The 18,907-nt window shown below is 46.3% G+C and overlaps 2 protein-coding genes across 3 annotated transcripts in view; both read left to right on the top strand.

Annotated features, from left to right (window-relative positions):
• The window catches only part of EARS2 (glutamyl-tRNA synthetase 2, mitochondrial), a 35,339-nt gene extending 26,669 nt beyond the window's left edge, over positions 1-8,670 (top strand). For both annotated transcript variants that reach the window (XM_010837204.1, XM_010837205.1), the window contains exons 6-7: positions 6,435-6,570; positions 7,021-8,670. In XM_010837204.1, the coding sequence (XP_010835506.1) occupies positions 6,435-6,570; positions 7,021-7,104 (220 nt within the window). In that variant the 3' untranslated portion in view covers positions 7,105-8,670. The remainder of the gene's footprint in view (positions 1-6,434; positions 6,571-7,020) is intronic.
• A 2,518-nt stretch (positions 8,671-11,188) lies between these two features.
• Positions 11,189-18,907, top strand: part of GGA2 (golgi-associated, gamma adaptin ear containing, ARF binding protein 2) — a 37,149-nt gene continuing 29,430 nt past the window's right edge. Inside the window, exon 1 of the mRNA XM_010837202.1 lies at positions 11,189-11,940. Coding sequence (XP_010835504.1) covers positions 11,922-11,940 — 19 coding nt within the window. The 5' untranslated portion in view covers positions 11,189-11,921. The remainder of the gene's footprint in view (positions 11,941-18,907) is intronic.

The raw sequence follows: 18,907 nt of genomic DNA, 5'->3' as shown, positions 1-18,907 counted from the left end.
CAGTCTGTTGTTCCATGTCCAGTTCTAACTGTTGCCTCCTGACCTGCATATAGGTTTCTCAAGAGGCAGATCAGGTGGTCTGGTATTCCCATCTCTTTCAGAATTTTCCACAGTTTATTGTAATCCACACAGTCAAAGGCTTTGGCGTAGTCAATAAAGCAGAAATAGATGTTTTTCTGGAACTCTCTTGCTTTTTCCATGATCCAGCAGATGCTGGCAATTTGATCTCTGGTTCCTCTGCCTTTTCTAAAACCAGCTGGAACATCAGGAAGTTCACGGTTCACATATTGCTGAAGCCTGGCTTGGAGAATTTTGAGCATTAGTTTACTACTGTGTGAGATGAGTGCAATTGTGTGGTAGTTTGAGCATTCTTTGGCATTGCCTTTCTTTGGGATTGGAATGAAAACTGACCTTTTCCAGTCCTGTGGCCACTGCTGAGTTTTCCAAATTTGCTGGCATATTGAGTGCAGCACTTTCACAGCATCATCTTTCAGGATTTGAAATAGCTCAACTGGAATTCCATCACCTCCACTAGCTTTGTTCGTAGTGATGCTTTCTAAGGCCCACTTGACTTCACATTCCAGGATGTCTGGCTCTAGGTCAGTGATCACACCATCGTGATATATCCAGGCTCAAACACATCTTCATTCATCAAAATTGGAACCATATAATCAACGCATTTTTGCCAACGAGAAATAAGTTTGCTTATTCCTGGAGCATAAAAATCTATGCTTTGGGATAGAAAGTGATGTATAACAAAACCACGTTTATTTAAGAATCTATTCCACTATCACATGGCAAAGTTCAACAAAGCAAAACTGTTAATTACTTTAGCACCAACCTAATAGTTCACCTGCCAGGCGACTTCAGTTTGTCCAGTTTCCTGCACGTCCTGCACCCTCCCCTGCAGGGTGGAGGTGATACTAGGTCTCATTGTTCACAGTCACAGAGCTCTTTAGATGGTGAGGGCACAAAGTGCAACCGAAACTGGCTTAAGCAAGAGGGGAGTGATTCGTGTACATCACTGCAGAGGCCAGAAGGGCCGACGTGAGGCCCAGGTTAATGCAGGGGCCAAAAATCATGGCACCGACACCTTGTGTCTCCCTCTGCCCCTTTGACTTTGTGCCGCACACTCCCCCAGGCCGGCTGCTCCTTCTGCAGAGGTTCTGTATTAGATGGATACGTGCGTGTCTCCCTTACCTGCATTCGGATCAGGCAGTTCAAGGCTGAACGGCTTCTGTCCATGTCTCTAGGGTCCTGCTGTCTTTCGGTTTTGCCTACGCTCTCCCTCTCTCTGTCTCTGTCTCTCTCTTTTTTTTTTGGCTACCCTGGGTCTTTGTTGCAGCAGGAGGACCTGTTGCAGAGCACAGGCTCAGTGGTGGTGGCACGTGGCCCAGGTTTTGCTCTTGTTCGCATGGTCCGTGGTGGCTCACGTTCAGCCAGAGGAGGAAGGAGGAAAGGGAGAGGGGACGGGGCGTTCCTTTCCCTTGAGGCCCTGGCTTAAAAGTTATACATGTTTCCACTCACATCCTGCTGGCCTTAACGCCTGCCTTGTGGCCACACCAAGCTACAAGGGAGTCCAGAAAATGTAGTTTTTACCTTGGTGGCCGCATGCCCAGCTGAAGATGGTGTTAGTACACGTGAGAGGGAGAAAGGATCCTGAGAATCAAAAGCTGCCTATCTCACAGTCCCCACTGAGGAGGTAAGAGGGCAGAACCGCAGACCCTGACTCCAGCCGTGTCCTGAAATTCACTCTGATGGGGCCTGATTGGCCGGGTTTTTCTGCCTCTGAAGCAGTCACAGAGGCCTGGAAAATGTGATACATTGACCAGCTTATGTTAGGTCATATGAGGGGCTTTGAGTGGACTCCCAGCCAGAGCTTGTGGGCTGATGGTGGAGCCAAGTCATTCTACAGGGAGTGTTGGGGCCCTGGTATCAGGAGGAAGGGGAATGTGGGCTGAGCAGCAGACCCCACGAATGTCCATTTTACTTAACTTCCCAGTTTGTTGTGAAGATTATGTTTGATAGGAATAGCAAACACTCGTTTGTATACTTGCTTACACACTTGTGTGCAATGTTACATATCACATACGTTAGATACGTAGATAGCCAGCGCGAAGCTGCTGTATAGCACAGGGAGCTCAGTGCAGTGCTCTGATGACCTAGAGGGGTGGGACCGGGAGTGGGAGGGAGGTTCAAGAGGGAGAGGAGATATGTATACAGATGGTTGATTCATTTTGTTGTACAGCAGAAAGTAACACAACATTGTAAAGCAATTACGCTCCAATACAAAAATGATACACACAAGATATGTGCACATGTATATATGCTCATGGCAAAGAACCCGCCTGCCCAGGCAGCGGACGAGAGACACAGGCTCCATCCCTGGGTCAGGAAGGTCCCCTGGAGAAGGAAATGGCAACCCACTCCAGTATTCTTGCCTGGGAAATCCCATGCACAGAGGAGCCTGGCGGGCTACAGTGCACAGGGCTGCAGAGTCAGACACGACTGAGCACCCATACACGTGACACGATGTATGCTGTGCATGCGTGTATACCCTGAGGTTCTCAGCAACCTAATAAAGGAACTGCTCTTGTTATCCCCACTCTGCAGATGAGAAAGTTGAAGCCCCAAGAGGCTCAGTAACTTGTTTAAAATCATGCAGCTGGTAAGGTGGAGGAGCAGGGATTGAAAGTCCAGCTGGCTGGGGTGAGAGAGTGGATGTAGTGTCGTGTTCTCTGTTGCTGCTTCTTGGTGTAAAATGCTCGAACAGCACCTGATAACAAGAAACATTACTATACCGTTAAAACATACATTCTGAAAAGATAAGAATATAATTAACATGGCAAAAATACAAACAGTCCAAGAGGGTTTATAGCAAAAATTGTCTTCCCTCGTACTCAGTCCCCAACAGAAAGACAGTCCCAAATAGCAGTTTCCTTTGTGAAAGGTCTACATAGTCAAGGAAATGTGTATATAACTCCATTCTTGCAGACTTTTTATTTAAAATTTGTTATTAGTTCATTCAGACCTCTTGAATGTGGGTTTAAAACCTAGAAATTATTTTTAAATGTATATATCAGAATCCTATTGTTTAAAAATAATGTTATTTATTTATTGATGTAGTTTTGGCTGTGCTGGGTCTTCACTGCTATGCAGGCTTTTCTCTAGTCAGGGCATGCAGGGGCTACTCTCGAGCTGCTGTGCATGGACTTATTACTGCGGTGACTTCTCTTGTGGAGCTCAGGCTGTCGGCACGTGCGCTCAGTAGTTGTGGCTCCCGGGCTCTCGAGCGCAGGCTCAGCGGTTGTGGCTCCCGGGCTCTCTAGCGCAGGCTCAGCGGGTGTGGCTCCCGGGCTCTCGAGCGCAGGCTCGGTAGTTGTGGCTCCCGGGCTCTAGAGCGCAGGCTCGGTAGTTGTGGCTCCCGGGCTCTAGAGCGCAGGCTCGGTAGTTGTGGCTCCCGGGCTCTAGAGCGCAGGCTCAGTAGTTGTGACACATGGGCTTTGTTGCTCCTTGGCATGTGGGATCTTCCTGAATCAGGGGTTGAACCTGTGTCTCCTGTATTGGAAGGTGGATTCTTTACCACTGAGCCACAGGGAAAACCCATGAATCCCATTTTTAATCCTTATCCCTCATCTGCCCCATTCCAGAACCCTCTCTGGATTTACTACTCTTTTTAATAATCCTTATTTTCCATCTCTTTACACAAAAGGTACAATATAGTACAATCACACTGGTATGTTTTGGGGGTTTTTGGTTTAATTTTATTATTTTTTTATTGAAATACAGTTGATTTACAATATTGTTAGTTTCAGATGTACAACATAGTGATTCAGTATTTTTATGGATTGTACTCCATCTAAAGTTTACGAAATAACAGCTATATTTCCCCGTCTTTTGTGTTTTTTTGCTTGTTTGTTTTTCACTTAACAGCATATCTTTAGATCTGTCCAGGCTTAGAGAGCATCCTCCTCTCAGCAACACCTAATCCCTTATCATACCACTTCACCATGATTTATTTAACTCGCCTCCTGTTGATGGACATTTGCTTCCAAATTTGCTGTTACAAACAATGCCGCAGTGAATAACCTTGAATAGACACCATTAAGCACCCTTGCAAGCATATCTCCAGGCTAAATTTCCCTGAGGTATTATTAATAATACTCCGTTAATTTAGGACATTCCATATGAGGCTGCCCTAGTTTACCAAACTAATGTCTTCCCTCCCCACACCTGCCATGGGATTAGGTTTTAGGGACACTCTGGGGCTCCCACTCAAGGCAGGAAAGCTGACACCCACATGTTGAGCAGCAACCAGTTCTGTTGAAGGCCCTCTGCCCATGCCAAGTCCTGGGCCAGCTCTTATTAACGTGTCCTGGCTGCCATCACAGGCCTCCTGGGGCCTGTCACTTTTACCAGCTCCTTGGCAGCCTGCTTCCCCATAATGACATTGAGGAGCTTGTTGGTTTTTACCCCATACTACACTTTTTTTTTTTTTTTGAAGTATGGTTGATTTATGATGTTGTGTTAATTTCTGTGGTACAGCAAAATGATTCAATTATACATATAGATACTCGTTTCTATATATCTATACATATGGATATTCTTTTCCATTATGGTTTATCATGAGATATTGAATATAGTTCCCTGGGCTATACAGAAGGACCTTGTTGTTTATCTATTCTGTATGTAACAGTTTGTATCTGCTCACCCCAAACTCTCAATTTTTCCCTCCCCCCACCACACCCTCCTTGGCAACCACAGGTCTTTTCCTTATGTTCCGTAGACATGTTCATTGTATCGTATTGTAGATTCCACATAGAAGTGATATCACATGGTATTTGTTTTCTCTTTCTGACTTGCTTCACTTAGTATGATAATCTCTAGGTCCATCCATGTTGCTGCAAACCGTATTTATTACATTTTATATTTTCAACATTTCCTCTTCTCCATTTCATAAATAACAGCAGTCACGTGGTTTAGTTTTAAGATGCAATAAGAATGGTTACGTTTCTCAAACTGAAACTGAATTGCTCAAGTACTGGAGTGAGTAAGGAAATGTGCCCGGGAAGGCCGTTGGTTCCAATTTCCTCATGAACCCTGTTCCTGAGCTGGAAGCCTGCCAGCTTCCTAGTAGGTCAGCGTGGGGGATGGAGTGTCTAGCCATTTTAGGAGTGGTCAGTGTCAGAGCTGGCGTCAGAGATTGTCTGCACTAGTGAAGGTCTCCAGCCTTGGCCCGTCTTTAGCTCTGCTCCCATCTCTTGCTCCAATTCCAAATCAGGGCTGGGATGAAATTTTTGCAAGTCTGGCCCTTACTAATTAGGAACTTTCTCTTGAGCTCAAACATGCTTTTGGAAGAGGGTCTCAGCTGGACTGCCAGGAAAGTGGGGAACGGTTGTTGGCCCGTTGTACCTCCCGAGCTGTTGCAGTCTGTGGGCAAAGAATGGTTACAGCAAGTGGTGGCAGGGCCATCACTGATGTTGGGTTCTCCTGATGTCTGTCTTTCTGCTCTTCTCTGAACATCCCCTGGAAGTCTTTGTTTATTTATTTGGTCGCACTGGGTCTTCGTTGCTGCACGCAGGCTTTCTTTAGTTGTGGCGAGCGGGGGCCACTTCTTCATTGGAGTGTGCAGGCTTCTCATTGTGGTGGCGCTCTTGTTGTGGAGCACGGGCTCTAGGCTCATGGGTTTCAGTCGATGAAGCACTCAGGCTCAGTAGTTGTGGTGCATGGGCTATGATGCCCTGAGGCATGTGGAATCTTCCTGGACCAGGGATCGACCCCAAGTGCCCTCCTTTGGCAGGTGGATTCTTATCCACGGTACCACCAGGAAAATCCCAGAGGTCTTGAAGCCGTGTTTCAGAGCATTTCTCAGAGGGCTTCATTCTTCCGTCCTATATCTAACTCACTCGTAAGTTTCTTTTTAGATCCTCTTGCAATGTCTCTGAGCATTTGGATATAATAAATAATAGCTAATATTTAACTTTTTATTGAAATATAAGATCTCATACTTCCGAGTTCTTACTGTCTGTTCGGCCAGGGTACTCCTTGCTTTACAAGTTTTAACTCAGCCCCACCATAGCTCTGTGAGGTGCAGAGACTATTATTATCCCCATTTTACAGGTGAGAAAACTGAGGCATGAAGATTGCATGACACAGGTGGTAATTAGTAAATCCTCTTACGGTATCCTCCGAGTTTCCATTTTTTATGCACACTTGGCTTGGAGTCTCTGTGTTTGTAGTCCCTTGGTTGCTATTTCTTCACCAACTAGGATGGGAGTAGTAGATATCTCCCTCCACTTCCAAGCAGGCTTGAACATTGATTGTGCTATTAATTTATTAATATGTTATAGCTGATGGATAAGCTTCTGAAGTCCTCCCTTCCACCCACTTGCCATTGGCCTGTGCTGGCCCCTCATAGACTGGCTCTCTTCTAGACTTTTAGAAGGACCTGGTACGAACTTAACTCAGGACGTGCTGAATAGAGAACTGAAGAAGCTGTCAGATGGTCTGGAAGGCATCAAACACAGTAACGTGATGAAGCTCCTCCGAGTGGCCCTCAGTGGACAGCAGGTGAGGCAGGCGGCTGGACTGGACTGGAGCCCTCTTTTATCCACTCAACTGACATTCACCAACAGCACTAAGTGTAGTTTGAGGGCTACAGAGATGAATGAAACATGACCACCTCCCCTCATTCAATCATTCAACAGATAGTACCTACTGAGTACCTACCATGTACAAGCACCATGCTAGGTGCAGTGGATCCAATAATGAGTGAAACACACATGCTCCCCCTCTTGAGAGAGCTGGCAGTTGATTAGAGGAAGGGACATACCAACCCAGGGAGAGCAGGCCCCGGGACCTATCCTCAGCCTCAGAAATTGAAACCCATAAAGTGCACACCCGGCTCTGTGGGGTGCAGGCACCGGTGCCAGCATTGGCTTGGGCATAACTCCTGCAGCTGAGGCCGGGCGTGTGTTCCTCAGGCAGTTTAAGGCAACGTTTTCTCTTGTTTGTCCTCAGCAAGGACCTCCGGTAGCTGAGATGATGGTGTCTTTGGGACCAAAGGAAGTGCGGGAACGAATACAGAAGGTGCTCTGCAGCTAGAGAGAAGGTAGCAGGCCGGTGGAGGTGGCCGCAGGAACCGTACTCGGAGGAGCCGCCCTCGGAGGAGAGGAGCAGGATGCCTGGGCCCGGCAGGAGCTTGCGGAAAGAACCAGGAGTGGACACAGAGCCTCTGGGTGCACAGGTGCATTTATGGCTCCACGCCAGGCCCATCCTTATCAGCTGGCCAAGGATGCCCAGACCTGTCTCACCTCCCTGAGTCTGGAAAGGAAGGCCTCACATCTGATTGTGACACCCCACTACACAGCAGAGGTTAGGAGCTGCCTCAAAGAACGGCGGCAGCTCGAGCTTCAGTCTGCCTGGGGCTGCCATGACGGAAGACCACAGACCGGTGGCCTAAACAACAGGAAGTGACTTTCTCACAGTTCGGGAGTCGGGCAGTCCAAGATCAGGGTGTTGGCAGGTTTCGTTTCTCCTGAGGCCCCTCTCCTTGGCTTGTACACAGTTGACTTTTTGCTCTCTCCTTCCACAGTCTTGCCTCTGTCTATGCCCTCGGTGTCTCTGTCCAAATGCCTTCTTCTCACAAGGACACCAGTCAGATCAGGTTAAGGCCCAGCCTCACAGCCCAGTTTGGACTTCATCACCTCTTTATTATCCCTGTCTGCAAATTCAGTCACATTCCGAGGTACTGGGAGGTTGGGTTTCAACATGAGCTTTGTGGGGAACATTTTGTCAGCCCATATGTAACAGCTTGGCAGTGGCCTGGACTCTTGGACTCCAGTTCTCAACCAGTTTGACTTTGGAGCAGTGATTGACAAGCAGGCCTAAACTGTCTGTCAGACCTTCTTTGGAGCTGCCCAGGAGGAACACTTAGGTTTTATACTACTCTTTGTCCTTGGACTTAGGGAGGGCAGCCTGTGTCTCCCTTCCCTAAAGGCTATATCTTCCTCTTTTCCAGTTCTCCAGAACAAGTCTTTAGACTGGAGACCTTCACTCTGCCTATTTTGCATCTTCATATTCACCACCTCCTTCCACCCACTGTTTGTAAATCACTGTCTGAGGGTTTCTGAAATGAGATGTTCTTCTTGGGGTGAATAGGAATAACTCAGTGAAAGGAGGATGGTAGCTGGCTACAGAGGCCCCCTCCAGGGTTTCTGGGCTTCCCCTGTGTGGCCCCCAGTCATCTTCATCACTACCTCCTGGCATTCACATTGAAGGGGGCTGCCTTGTGTGATGTGCCGTGGCTTCTGTCTTATTCCACATGGTGAAGACACTCAAACAGATATGGATCAGAGGCCTCCTGACAGCAGATATATGAATGGGCCATCTTGGAAGTCGGTCTTCCAGCCCCAATCAAGCAGCCGGGGCTGACAGATGACAGCGATGCTGGCTGACATTTGACTGCAGCCTTCATGAAAGATCCTAAACCAGAACCACTAAGCAGAGTTGCTTCCAAATTTTAGGCACACAGTTATGAGTTGATAAATATTTATTGTTTAAAGCCACTGGGCTTTAGGATTATTTGTCACCCAGCAGTAGATTGCTAATACACTCTCCTTGTCCAGAGGAAGAGGGAAAGGGATTAAATAATTTGCTGAGTTTCACAGAGACCTAATCATTCTTTGAAAAGCACATCAAGTACTTTGATGACAAGCAGTGGAAACCAGTTCTGCCTAGCTTAGGTGTTTTGGAGGCTTTATAGGAGTTTAAATTTCTGAGAAAGTCAAAGAATCTATGGGAAAATCAGAGAACCAGATCCTGTAAAAGACAGGAGCCAGGGAAGCTCTGATCATGTGGGCCACCACAGGAGCTCATGGTGAGTCTTGTCTGTGTTCTTGAATGGGAACACATTAACTCTTAAATATTTTCTGTTGTGGTTCCTCTGTATTTTTCCCACTCAGTTTTGGATGTGACTCAGCTAAAGATTCAGATACTCAGAAGAGGGTTCTGGTTGGGCTAACTGAGTCCATGTTACCATTCCTCAGCCAGGAATAGGTGGTCCCTCGGGGATGATACCCAACAGAGGAAGAGTTCCCAAGGAAGAAGTAGGGTACTTTTTCCAGAAGAAGGGGTAATGTCAGAAACAACAAGTATGGCACTGAAAGGACATAGAATAATAATGCTTGCAATTTATTGTGCATTTACATGAGCTTCAAATACTTGTGGGTTTTAAACTATACTGGTAAACACTTTAGTCCATCATCTGCTTGAATCTTCACATTAGGCATTATTATTCTTGTGTTGTTTCTATGTTTCAGATAGGGAAACTGGGGCTCAGCAAAGTTGATCAACTCTGAGGGTTTAGCACGAGGCATTTGACAACCCAGAGTCCAACCTCAACTCTTGACTTGAGTGACATCAGAGCCTCCAGTTCTAAGACATCAAGTATGCTTATGAGAAACTCTAGCTCTCAGTGAGGGGATGTGGCTGTTTTAACAAAGTGGGTGATCAGACTGCTGAGTTGATAAAGATGTGGCCACTTCCTCATTTGGAGTGAGTTATCTGAGAAGCAGCACGTATCATCTGCTCTGGAGTTTTGCTCAGGATCAGAAGAAATGTGTTGGAGGACTTCACAGATTTTAAATAACCTCAGGCCCATCCCCCAGTGCTGTTTTGAAGTGCTTTTATAGACAAGCAGTGAAGGTCGTGGAGGCCAGAAGCTGGTTCTGCTACTTACTCACTGTGGCTTCTGAAGCTCAGTTTCCTCGTGCCACATGGGGATAACAATTGTGTCTATCTCAACAATTTGTAAGAATCAAAATAGATGACCTATGTAAAGATCTTAAAACAATGCCTGGCACTCAGCAAATGTTATCTCTTACCATCACCCTCATCATCAGTATTTTCATTCTTGGAAATGCTGGTTGCAAAACATAGAAACAGACCCAGCCTAACTTAAACCACGAGAGGAATTTATTGAAAGAATTAGGACAAATCCAAAAGCAGGACTCCCAGCTGGACCTTACAAGAGACTTGATCTCTAACCAGTAACTCCTCAGAACCCAAGACACTCACCATTGTCCCTCTGAATCTGCAGTTTGTAACCATTTCTGTCTGGGTGTCTGCTTCCCTCATCTTCCTTCTGCAGGCTGGTTTTTTTTTTTTTTAAATCTCTGTACTTGTCCAACAACTGCCCCAGCCCTAAAGCTGAATCATCTCCCCTCTGATACCCTGGCAATTCAATAACTAGTATTCTATGTCCAAAATCCTAGGAAAGAATCTGATTGGCCTGGCTTGGGTCAGCTGTCTACCTCTGGTCCAGTCAGCTGTGGCCAGTGGGACAGACTCATGTAATGCAGTCATGGCTGCAGGAGACCCACTCTAGTAATCAAGACAGACGTTCTGCCCCTGGGCATACTCTCTTAACATGGAGTTTACAGAGTACCCTTGTCAGAAAATTACTATTATTCTGTAGCCAACTTTAGAATCTCATTTAGCATTGTCTTTATCTAGCTTATTTTTTTCTCATAATGCTTATTAATATATGAAATTACTGAGTTGTACATGTTTATTGTCAATCTTACTCTAAAGAGGATAAGATTGAGGCAGGCAGTTAGTTTTTCTTATTCTTGGTTGTAACCATAGTACCTGGCACGTTGCCTGACAAATAGGGAGTCAGGTAAGGTCTCAGGGTGAAAAAAAAAATGTTTGAGTTCTTTATCAGTTAGATCATTTTCTTCAGAAGTGGCAATCATCAGCTGGTCTAACCCTCCCACATTCCAACAGTTTCCCAGGATGACTTTCATTGACACTGGGAAATCAAATTTCTTTTGCTAGATTTGCAGTTGTAGTTTACCTGGTACATTGCCAGTAAATTGCATTGAATCCAGCTATCTGTGAGAGATCGACCTTTGACAGAGACTGATGTGAAGATTAAGATGGAATAGTTCGATATAGAGGGATGTTTAGGGGGACGTAAATTAGAAATTGTCTAACTGATTAATATTTTTCTCATGATAAAATTCCCTAACTTCCCAGGGGCCAGGATAATAAATACTTAGAAAATGAGGGGACTTCCTTGGTGGTCCAGTGGCTAAGACTCCATGCTCCCAATGCAGGGGGCTCAGGTTCAATCCCTGGTCAGGGAACTAGATCCCATATGCCCAGTTTATAGAGTTCACATGCCACAACTGACACTCAGCATAGCCAAATAAATCATTTTTTTACAATTTATTTTAATTCAATTATTTGTAATTGAAGGACATTTGCTTTACAGCATTGTGTTGGTTCCTACCAAACAATTTTTTTTTTTTTAATGAGAACTTTCTGGATTAGAGCAGATCCCAGAGAAGGAAGTTCATGGTTCATGTTCGTGGGTGTCAGAGGACTTTATAGATGAACTTTGAACTGGGTTCTGAGGGACAAGTAGGAGTTTCCAGGTCAGTGGGAATTGGAAGGGTATTGACTGGAGTCATGGGTAGGAGCTGAAGGAGTGAGATAAGTGACTGAAAACCCAGCCAGAGGGGAAATCCAAACAGCCTTGATGCCTGGTCAAAGGCATCAAGGTACCATTCACTACAAATAACAAAACATCCAGATTCAAACAAGCTTAAACAAGAAGATTCAGTGTCCCACAAAGCAGGAAGTGCAGGGGTACGGTAGGCTCTGGGGTTGGTTAGTTAAGCGTTCAGTGACCTTGTGGAGGTCTGAGGGACTTCCAGTCTCTTTGCTTAATTGGCCCCAGCATTGGCAATAGCCTCTGGTTGGTTCTCTCTGCTCACGATTGGCCGCTTGAAGGGCTCAGGCTCCTCTGTACTTCCTCCTTCATGCTGTTAGAGCGTGGCTTTCTGTGGCTCTCTCCCTAAAAGCATGGAAACTTCTCTCCAGCACCTTCCCCTACATGACTTCTCCATTCTTGAATGCATCCCTTCTGCAGAGGTGGGTGAGGAGACCTCATAGGTCAGCTAGACCCAGAGCTGGGGCTGGGGCCAGCTCTTCTCTGGGTTCCTGGACAAAAGGGGGGGTCCATTAGAGAAGACATGAATTGGGTCTTCATGAAGTGGAAGGTGAAGAGCCACTGACATGCTTCAAGTAGGGAAGTGACAAGATCAGATTTGTGTGTGTGTGTGTTTTCCAGATTTGTGTTTTTTTGATTGATCATTCCAGAAGCTTCGCTGAACTGAGATTTGAGTGGGGCTGGCCCAGGAGCTGGGAGCCCTGATAGGAAAATGAGGCACAAGGGACTTACCTGGTGGTCCAGTGGTTAAGAATCTGCCTTCTAATTCAGGGGACAGCAGTTCAGTCCCTGGGCGGGGAACTAAGATGCCACATGCTGCAGAGCAACTAGAGAGCCCTCCGTTACTACGGAGCCCCCATGCGTTAGAGCCCGTGCTCTGCAGCAAGAGAAGCCCAAGAGCCACAACTGGAGAAAGTCTGAGCGCTGCAATGAAGACACCCTTCACAAAATTTTAAAAGAGAGTAAAAACAAAATGAAGCATGGAAGGGGGAAACATGATAAAGCCATTTTTTGTCATCACAGCCCGGCACTTCCTCCTCTAACTATGCTGCTTCTCTTCACTCATCCTTGCCTCATGAGCCCCTTTCGCTGTTCCCCAGCCATGTAAGCCTGCCTTCTAGCCACATTCTGGCTGGAATACTCTTGTTCATCTGCTCTTTGTCCTTTTGCCTGGTGTCTCAGTGTTCAAATCTCCCGCTTCACTATTCCCTCTTCAGGAAAGCCTCTTACTCCCCCTAGAAGCTCTCCTTCCTCTGCCGTTAATCATCAACATCCTATTCTTTTCCAGGGAACACAATCGAATTGATTGTGTAAATGTCGGGTAAGTAGTTCAGCAGTTATTTGTTAGTGTAGATTATAACGTCCATAAGAGCAGAGACATGATCTGTCTTGCTCACCACTAGACCCCCCAGTGCTCAGAATGGTGCCTGTTCACGTAGTCAGTGCTCAGTAAATATTGTTGAGTGACAGGCCAGACGCACACCTGATTGGATGGATAGTCAGGGTGAGCGCTCAAGTTCACGGTGCTCAGTCGCTGTCATGTCCGACTCTGCGACCCCATGGACTGACTGTAGCCTGCCAGTTTCCTCTGCCCACGGGCATTCTCCAGGTAAGAATACTGGAGTGAGTTGCCATGCCCTCCTCCAGGGGATCTTCCCAACCCACAGATCAAACCCAGGTCTCCTGCATCGCAGGCAGATTCTTTACTGTCTGAGCCACAGGAGAAGCCAAGGAATACTGGAGTGAGTAGCCTATCCCTTCTCCAGGGGATCTCCCCGACCCAGGGGTTGAACCGGGGTCTCCTGCATGGCAGGTGGATTCTTTGAACAGCTGAGCTGCCAAGTGCACAGTCATATGTTTAGCCTGGGTACTGTTTTGCAATATTCAGAAACTTCACATCATTTGTGGTTACTATTTTCACTAGTGAATTACAGGATGTGCGTTTTTTTAAATATAGAAGGCAGTAGAAGCTTAACTTGGCACTCAATAAACTCATTATCACACCCTGGGGATCTCTAGCTTAGTCCTTGTATTTGGGCAAAATGTGGGGGTCCCCGGCCTACATGCTGTCTCCACTGCCCCCTACCACCCCTCCCGCAACCCTGATTGCAGTAGGACAGCCCGGGCGAGGAGGGGCAGCCTCGTCTGAGTCCATTCTGTCCGGTCTTCCTTCATTTCACAGTTACCTACTGCGTGCCAGGCCCTGTTAAGCCTAGGGGTGTGAGAGGAATTAGACAAAGCCTTGTAGATTGTGGGGGCTTACTCCACAGATTTGTGTTCATTCCTTTCCTTAAGCTTTTAAAAATAAAACACACAAGATAAGGCTCCTGCCTCAAAGAGATCACCATCTCATAGGTGACTGACAGTTACAAAATTGCAAGTGTGGGTGTGGTGGAGGAGGGGCAAGCAAAGTGATATACAGGGATGTGGGTATCTTGGGTGTCTGGAGCCAGACAGGAAATGCTTTCTTTCTTAATTGATTTTTTAATTACATTTTTTTTAATTAAAAAAAATTTTTTTTAATTTATTTATTTTAATTAGAGGCTAATTAGTTTACAATATTGTAGTGGTTTTTGCCATACATTGACATTAATCAGCCATGGGTGTGCATGTGTTCCCCATCCTGAAGCCCCCTCCTACCTCCCTCCTCATCCCATCCCTCAGGCTTGAGCACCCTGTTTTTTAAATTAAAATTTTAGTTTATTATATTTTATTTTATTTATTTTTTAAAGCCACACCATGGGGCTTGTGGGATCTCAGATCCCAGACCAGGAATCAAACATGGGCCCTCTGCAGGGAAAGTGTAGTCCTCACAGTGGATTGCCAGGGAAGTCCCAGGAAATGCTTTCTTGACAAGGAGTTGGATTGTTGTTTTTTACTTTTAATTTCAGATAAACAGTGAATAATTTTTTAAGTATGTCCCAAGCAATATTTGTGACATACTTATGCTAAAAATTATTTGTAATTGTATGCTATGCTTAGTCTCCCAGTCATGTCCGGATTCTGTACGACCCTATGGACTGTAGCCCGCCAGGTTCTACTGACCATGGAGATTCTCCAGGCAAGAATACTGGAGTGGGTTGCCATGTCCTCCTCCAAGGGATCTCACCAACCCAGGTCTCCCACATTGCAGGCAGATTGTTTACTGTCTGAGCCACCAGGGAAGTCCAAGAATACTGGAGTGGGTAGCCTATCCCTTCTCCAGGGGACCTTCCCGACCCAAGGACTGAACCAGGGTCACTTGCATTGCAGGCAGATTCTTTACCAGCTGAGCTACCCAGGAAGCCCCTTGTAATTGTATAGGGGTGGGCAAAATGGGTGAAGGTGATCAGAAGGTACAAACAGCAGGTTATAAAGTAGCTAAGTCCTGGGGATGCAATGTACAGTGTGGTGACATAGTTAATACTGCACTGTATATTTGAAAGTTTCTAAGAGTAGATTTTACAAGATCTTATAAGGCTTTATAAGTTCTTACCACAAAAGAAAAACATTTGAAACGATGTGTGGTATTGAATACTAACTAGACATGGTGATTGTTTTGCAAGGTATACGAATATCAAATCATGTTGTATACCTGAAACTACTACAATATTATATATGTATGTCATTATACATCAAAATGTAATAATAGAAATACAGTGCACAATAAATGTAATGCACTTGAAAGTGAAAATGTGTCATGTCCAACTGTTTGGGACCCTTTGGACTATAGTCTGCCAGGCTCTTCCATCCATGGGCTTCTCCAGGCAAGAATATTGGAGTGGGTTGCCATTCCCTCCTCCAGGGGATCTTCCTGACCCAGGGATTGAACCCGGGTCTCCCACATTGCAGGCTCATTCTTTATAGTCTGAGTCACCAGGGAAGCCTCACGCCCAAAACCATCCTCACCCCTGCCCTGCCCAGGTCCATGGAAAACTGTTTTTCATAAAACTGGTCCCTGGTGCCAAAAAGGTTGGGGAATTAGATAGACATGGCTCCTGCTTATGAAAATTCATTGTCCAGAAAGAAGAGACAGACCATGGGCCATGCACATGACATAGGAAAGGAAATGGAAACCAGAAGGGAGCTTGGGCAGGAAGAGCTGCACAGACACGCAAGACGGGTCCTAGGAAGGCTGGCGAGGGTGACAGCATTGTTTGGTCTGAAACCAAAGCTTCTGCACCCAACCACTACACAGAACTCCAAACCACTTCCTGACCGCCCACTTACCCTTTAACCTTTCAGTTGTGGTCTCTCAAGCATTGACTGGAGGAAGAATGATTAGATTCTTGTACTTCACCCCACTTCCTAGGTTCAGAGAATCTGCCTTCCAATGCAGGAGACACAGGAGATGTGGGTTCAATCCCTGGGCTGGGAAGATCCCCTGGAGGAGGAAACAGTAATTCATTCCAGTATTCTTGCCTGGAGAATCCCATGGACAGAGGAGCCTGGCAGCTACAGTCCATAGAGTCACAAAGACTCGGCTGGAATCTTTGTGAATGGCTGAAGTGAAAGTGTTAGTCCCTCAATCATGTCCGACTCTCTTCATCCCCAAGGACTGTAGTTCACCAGGCTCCTGTGTCCATGGGATTCTCCAGGCAAGAATACTGGAGTGGGTTGCCATTTTCTTCTCCAGGGGATCTTCCCAACTAAGGGATTGAACCCAGGTCTTGCACATTGCAGACAGATTCTTTACCACTAAGCCACCAAGGAAGCCCAGAAACGACTTCAGTTCAGTCGCTCAGTTGTGTCCAACATTATGCGACCCCATGAATTGCAGCACACCAGGCTTCCCTGTCCATCACCAACTCTCGGAGTTTACTCAAACTCATGTCCATTGAGTCAGTGATGCCATCCAACCATCTCATCCTCTGTCGTCCCCTTCTTCTTCTGCCTTCAATCTTTCCCAACATCAGGGTCTTTTCAAATGAGTCAGTTCTTCTCATCAGGTGGCCAAAGTATTGGAGTTTCAGCATCAGCATCAGTCCTTCCAATGAGTACTCAGGACTGATTTCCTTTAGGATGTACTGGTTGGATCTCCTTGCAGTCTGAGGGACTCAAGAGTCTTCTCCAACACCACAGTTCAAAAGCATCAATTCTTCAGTGCTCAGCTTTCTTTACAGTCCAATTCTCACATCCCTACATGACTACTGGAAAAACCATAGCTTTGACTAGACAGACCTTTGTTGGCAAAGTAATGTCTCTGCTTTTTAATATACTGTCTTTCTGAGAAGCAACTTAGCACACATGCAAAATAATTCCCAGGCCCAAAATCAGGTAACACAGAGGGTGTGATATGGACAACGTATTGTTGTTCAATTGCTCAGTTGTGTCTGACCCTTTGTAACCCCATGGACTGCATTCACCAGGCTCCCTGTCCTTCACCATCTCCCAGAGCTTGCTCATGTCCGTTGAGTCAGTGATGCCATCCAACCATCTTGTCCTCCGTTGTCCCCTTCTCCTTCTGCCTTCAATCTTTCCCAGCATCAGGGTATTTTCCAATGAGTTGGCCCTTTGCATCAGGTGGCCAAAGTATTGTAGCTCAGCATCAGTCCTTCTATTGAATATTCAGGGTTGGTTTCCTTTAAGATTGACTGGTTTGATCTTGCAGTCCAAAGGACAATGTGTAGTTTTCATTAATTTCATACAGAATTTCCCTGATGTGAATAATGGTATAGATTGAATTCAAATTGGCATGCTGAAGTGCTAATGTCCATGTGATGGTATTTGAAGTGGGTGCTGTGGGAGGTAATTAGGCTTAGCTGTGGTCCTGGGGTGCATCCCTCATGATGGGATTAGTGCCCTAAGAGGAAGTGATCAGAACATGCTGTCTCTCTACCCTGTGAGGACAAGAAAGCAGCACTCTGCAAACCTGGAAGCAGGTTGTCAACAGCACCTTGATCTTGGACTTGCCAGCCTCCTGTGGGAAATAACGGTCTGTTGTTTAGGCCACTCAACCTTTAGTGTTTTGTTGTATCAGTCCAAGTTTACTAAGACAGGAAACAACTGTATAATTTTCATATAGAAAGGTGCTACAGGCAACAATCTGTGAGATGGAGATGTGTGCGGCTGGATCTATTTTGAAGCTAACATAGCACGGCAAATGTACTTTGAAACTTATATTGTGTGTTTATTTGGGGTAGGATGGGACCTAAATTCCTATGGACGCATGCATGCTAAGTCACTTCCGTCATGTCCGACTCTTTGTGACACTATGGACTGTGGCGTGCCAGGCTCCTTTATCCATGGGGTTCTCCAGACAAGAATACTGGAGTGGGTTGCCATGCCTTCATCCAGGGGATCCTCCCAATCCAGTGATTGAACCTGCATCTCATGTCTCCTGCATTCGCAGGTGGATTCTTTTCGTGCCACCTGCTGCTGCTGCTGCTAAGTTGCTTCAGTTGTGTCCGACTCTGTGCGACCCCATAGACGGCAGCCCACCAGGCTCCCCCGTCCTTGGGATTCTCCAGGCAAGAACACTGGAGTGGGTTGCCATTTCCTTCTCCAATACAGGAAAGTGAAAAGTGAAAGTGAAGTCGCTCAGTCGTGTGGGACCCTCAGCGACCCCATGGACTGCAGCCTTCCAGGCTCCTCTGTCCATGGGATTTTCCAGGCAAGAGCAAATTGGGGGATTCCCTGGTGGCTCCAGTGGTTAGGACTTCGGGCTTCCACTGCAGCGGGCTGGCATTAGATCTCTGGTTAGGGAACTAAGATCCTTGTAAATCTCACCGAGAGGCCTTAAATGAAAAGGTAAAAAGCAAATGAATAAATATATAAAATGCAAATTAACTCTGAGCTTCTTTTGTGTCTATTTGCACATCTGTTGCAACACTCCTTTATTCTTTATAAATTTGCCCTTTTCCTGACTTCTCTTTTGAACGGATTATAACATCTGCTTGGTTCCCTCATTTAATTAGTATTTTACTTAACATGTGTTCATTTTATAATGTATGAGAATCATGACTTTATTTTGTGGGAGGGTGGCGATTATCCTTTGACACAATGAGTAAGTGCCTAGCACGCTCATGGTGTAATATATTATGGAGAAAATAAAGCAGAGTATAGAGGTAGGTGGTGGTCCAGAAAGACCGTCCGGAATAAAAATGCTAGAGAATTCATTATCTGAGACTCAAATTAACGGGGCGTCGTCTATTTTATCTGGCAAGCCTTGCGAGGTTGACTTGACGAATTCTGATCTGGTTGCGGGTCTGGATAACCAGCCCGCGAGGCCACCTAGCGCTGAGAAGAAGGCTCTCGGCGAGGCTGAGGTCACCTGCCCGGGTCTGCGCGTAGGCGGGACTTGATCGGTGGGCGTGGTCACACCGGCCCCGCCCCGTCACGCGCCGGCGCTCGCCTGCCGCGTCGGCAGCCCCGGAACGCTGCAGACGCCGGCGGCTGAAGCGCAGGGGC

This window comes from Bison bison, unplaced genomic scaffold, assembly GCF_000754665.1.
Source record: "Bison bison bison isolate TAMUID 2011002044 unplaced genomic scaffold, Bison_UMD1.0 scf7180017864072, whole genome shotgun sequence".
Lineage (NCBI taxonomy): Eukaryota > Metazoa > Chordata > Mammalia > Artiodactyla > Bovidae > Bison > Bison bison.
The sequence above is the reverse complement of the archived record's forward strand: the minus strand, read 5'-3'. Positions and strand labels throughout refer to the sequence as shown.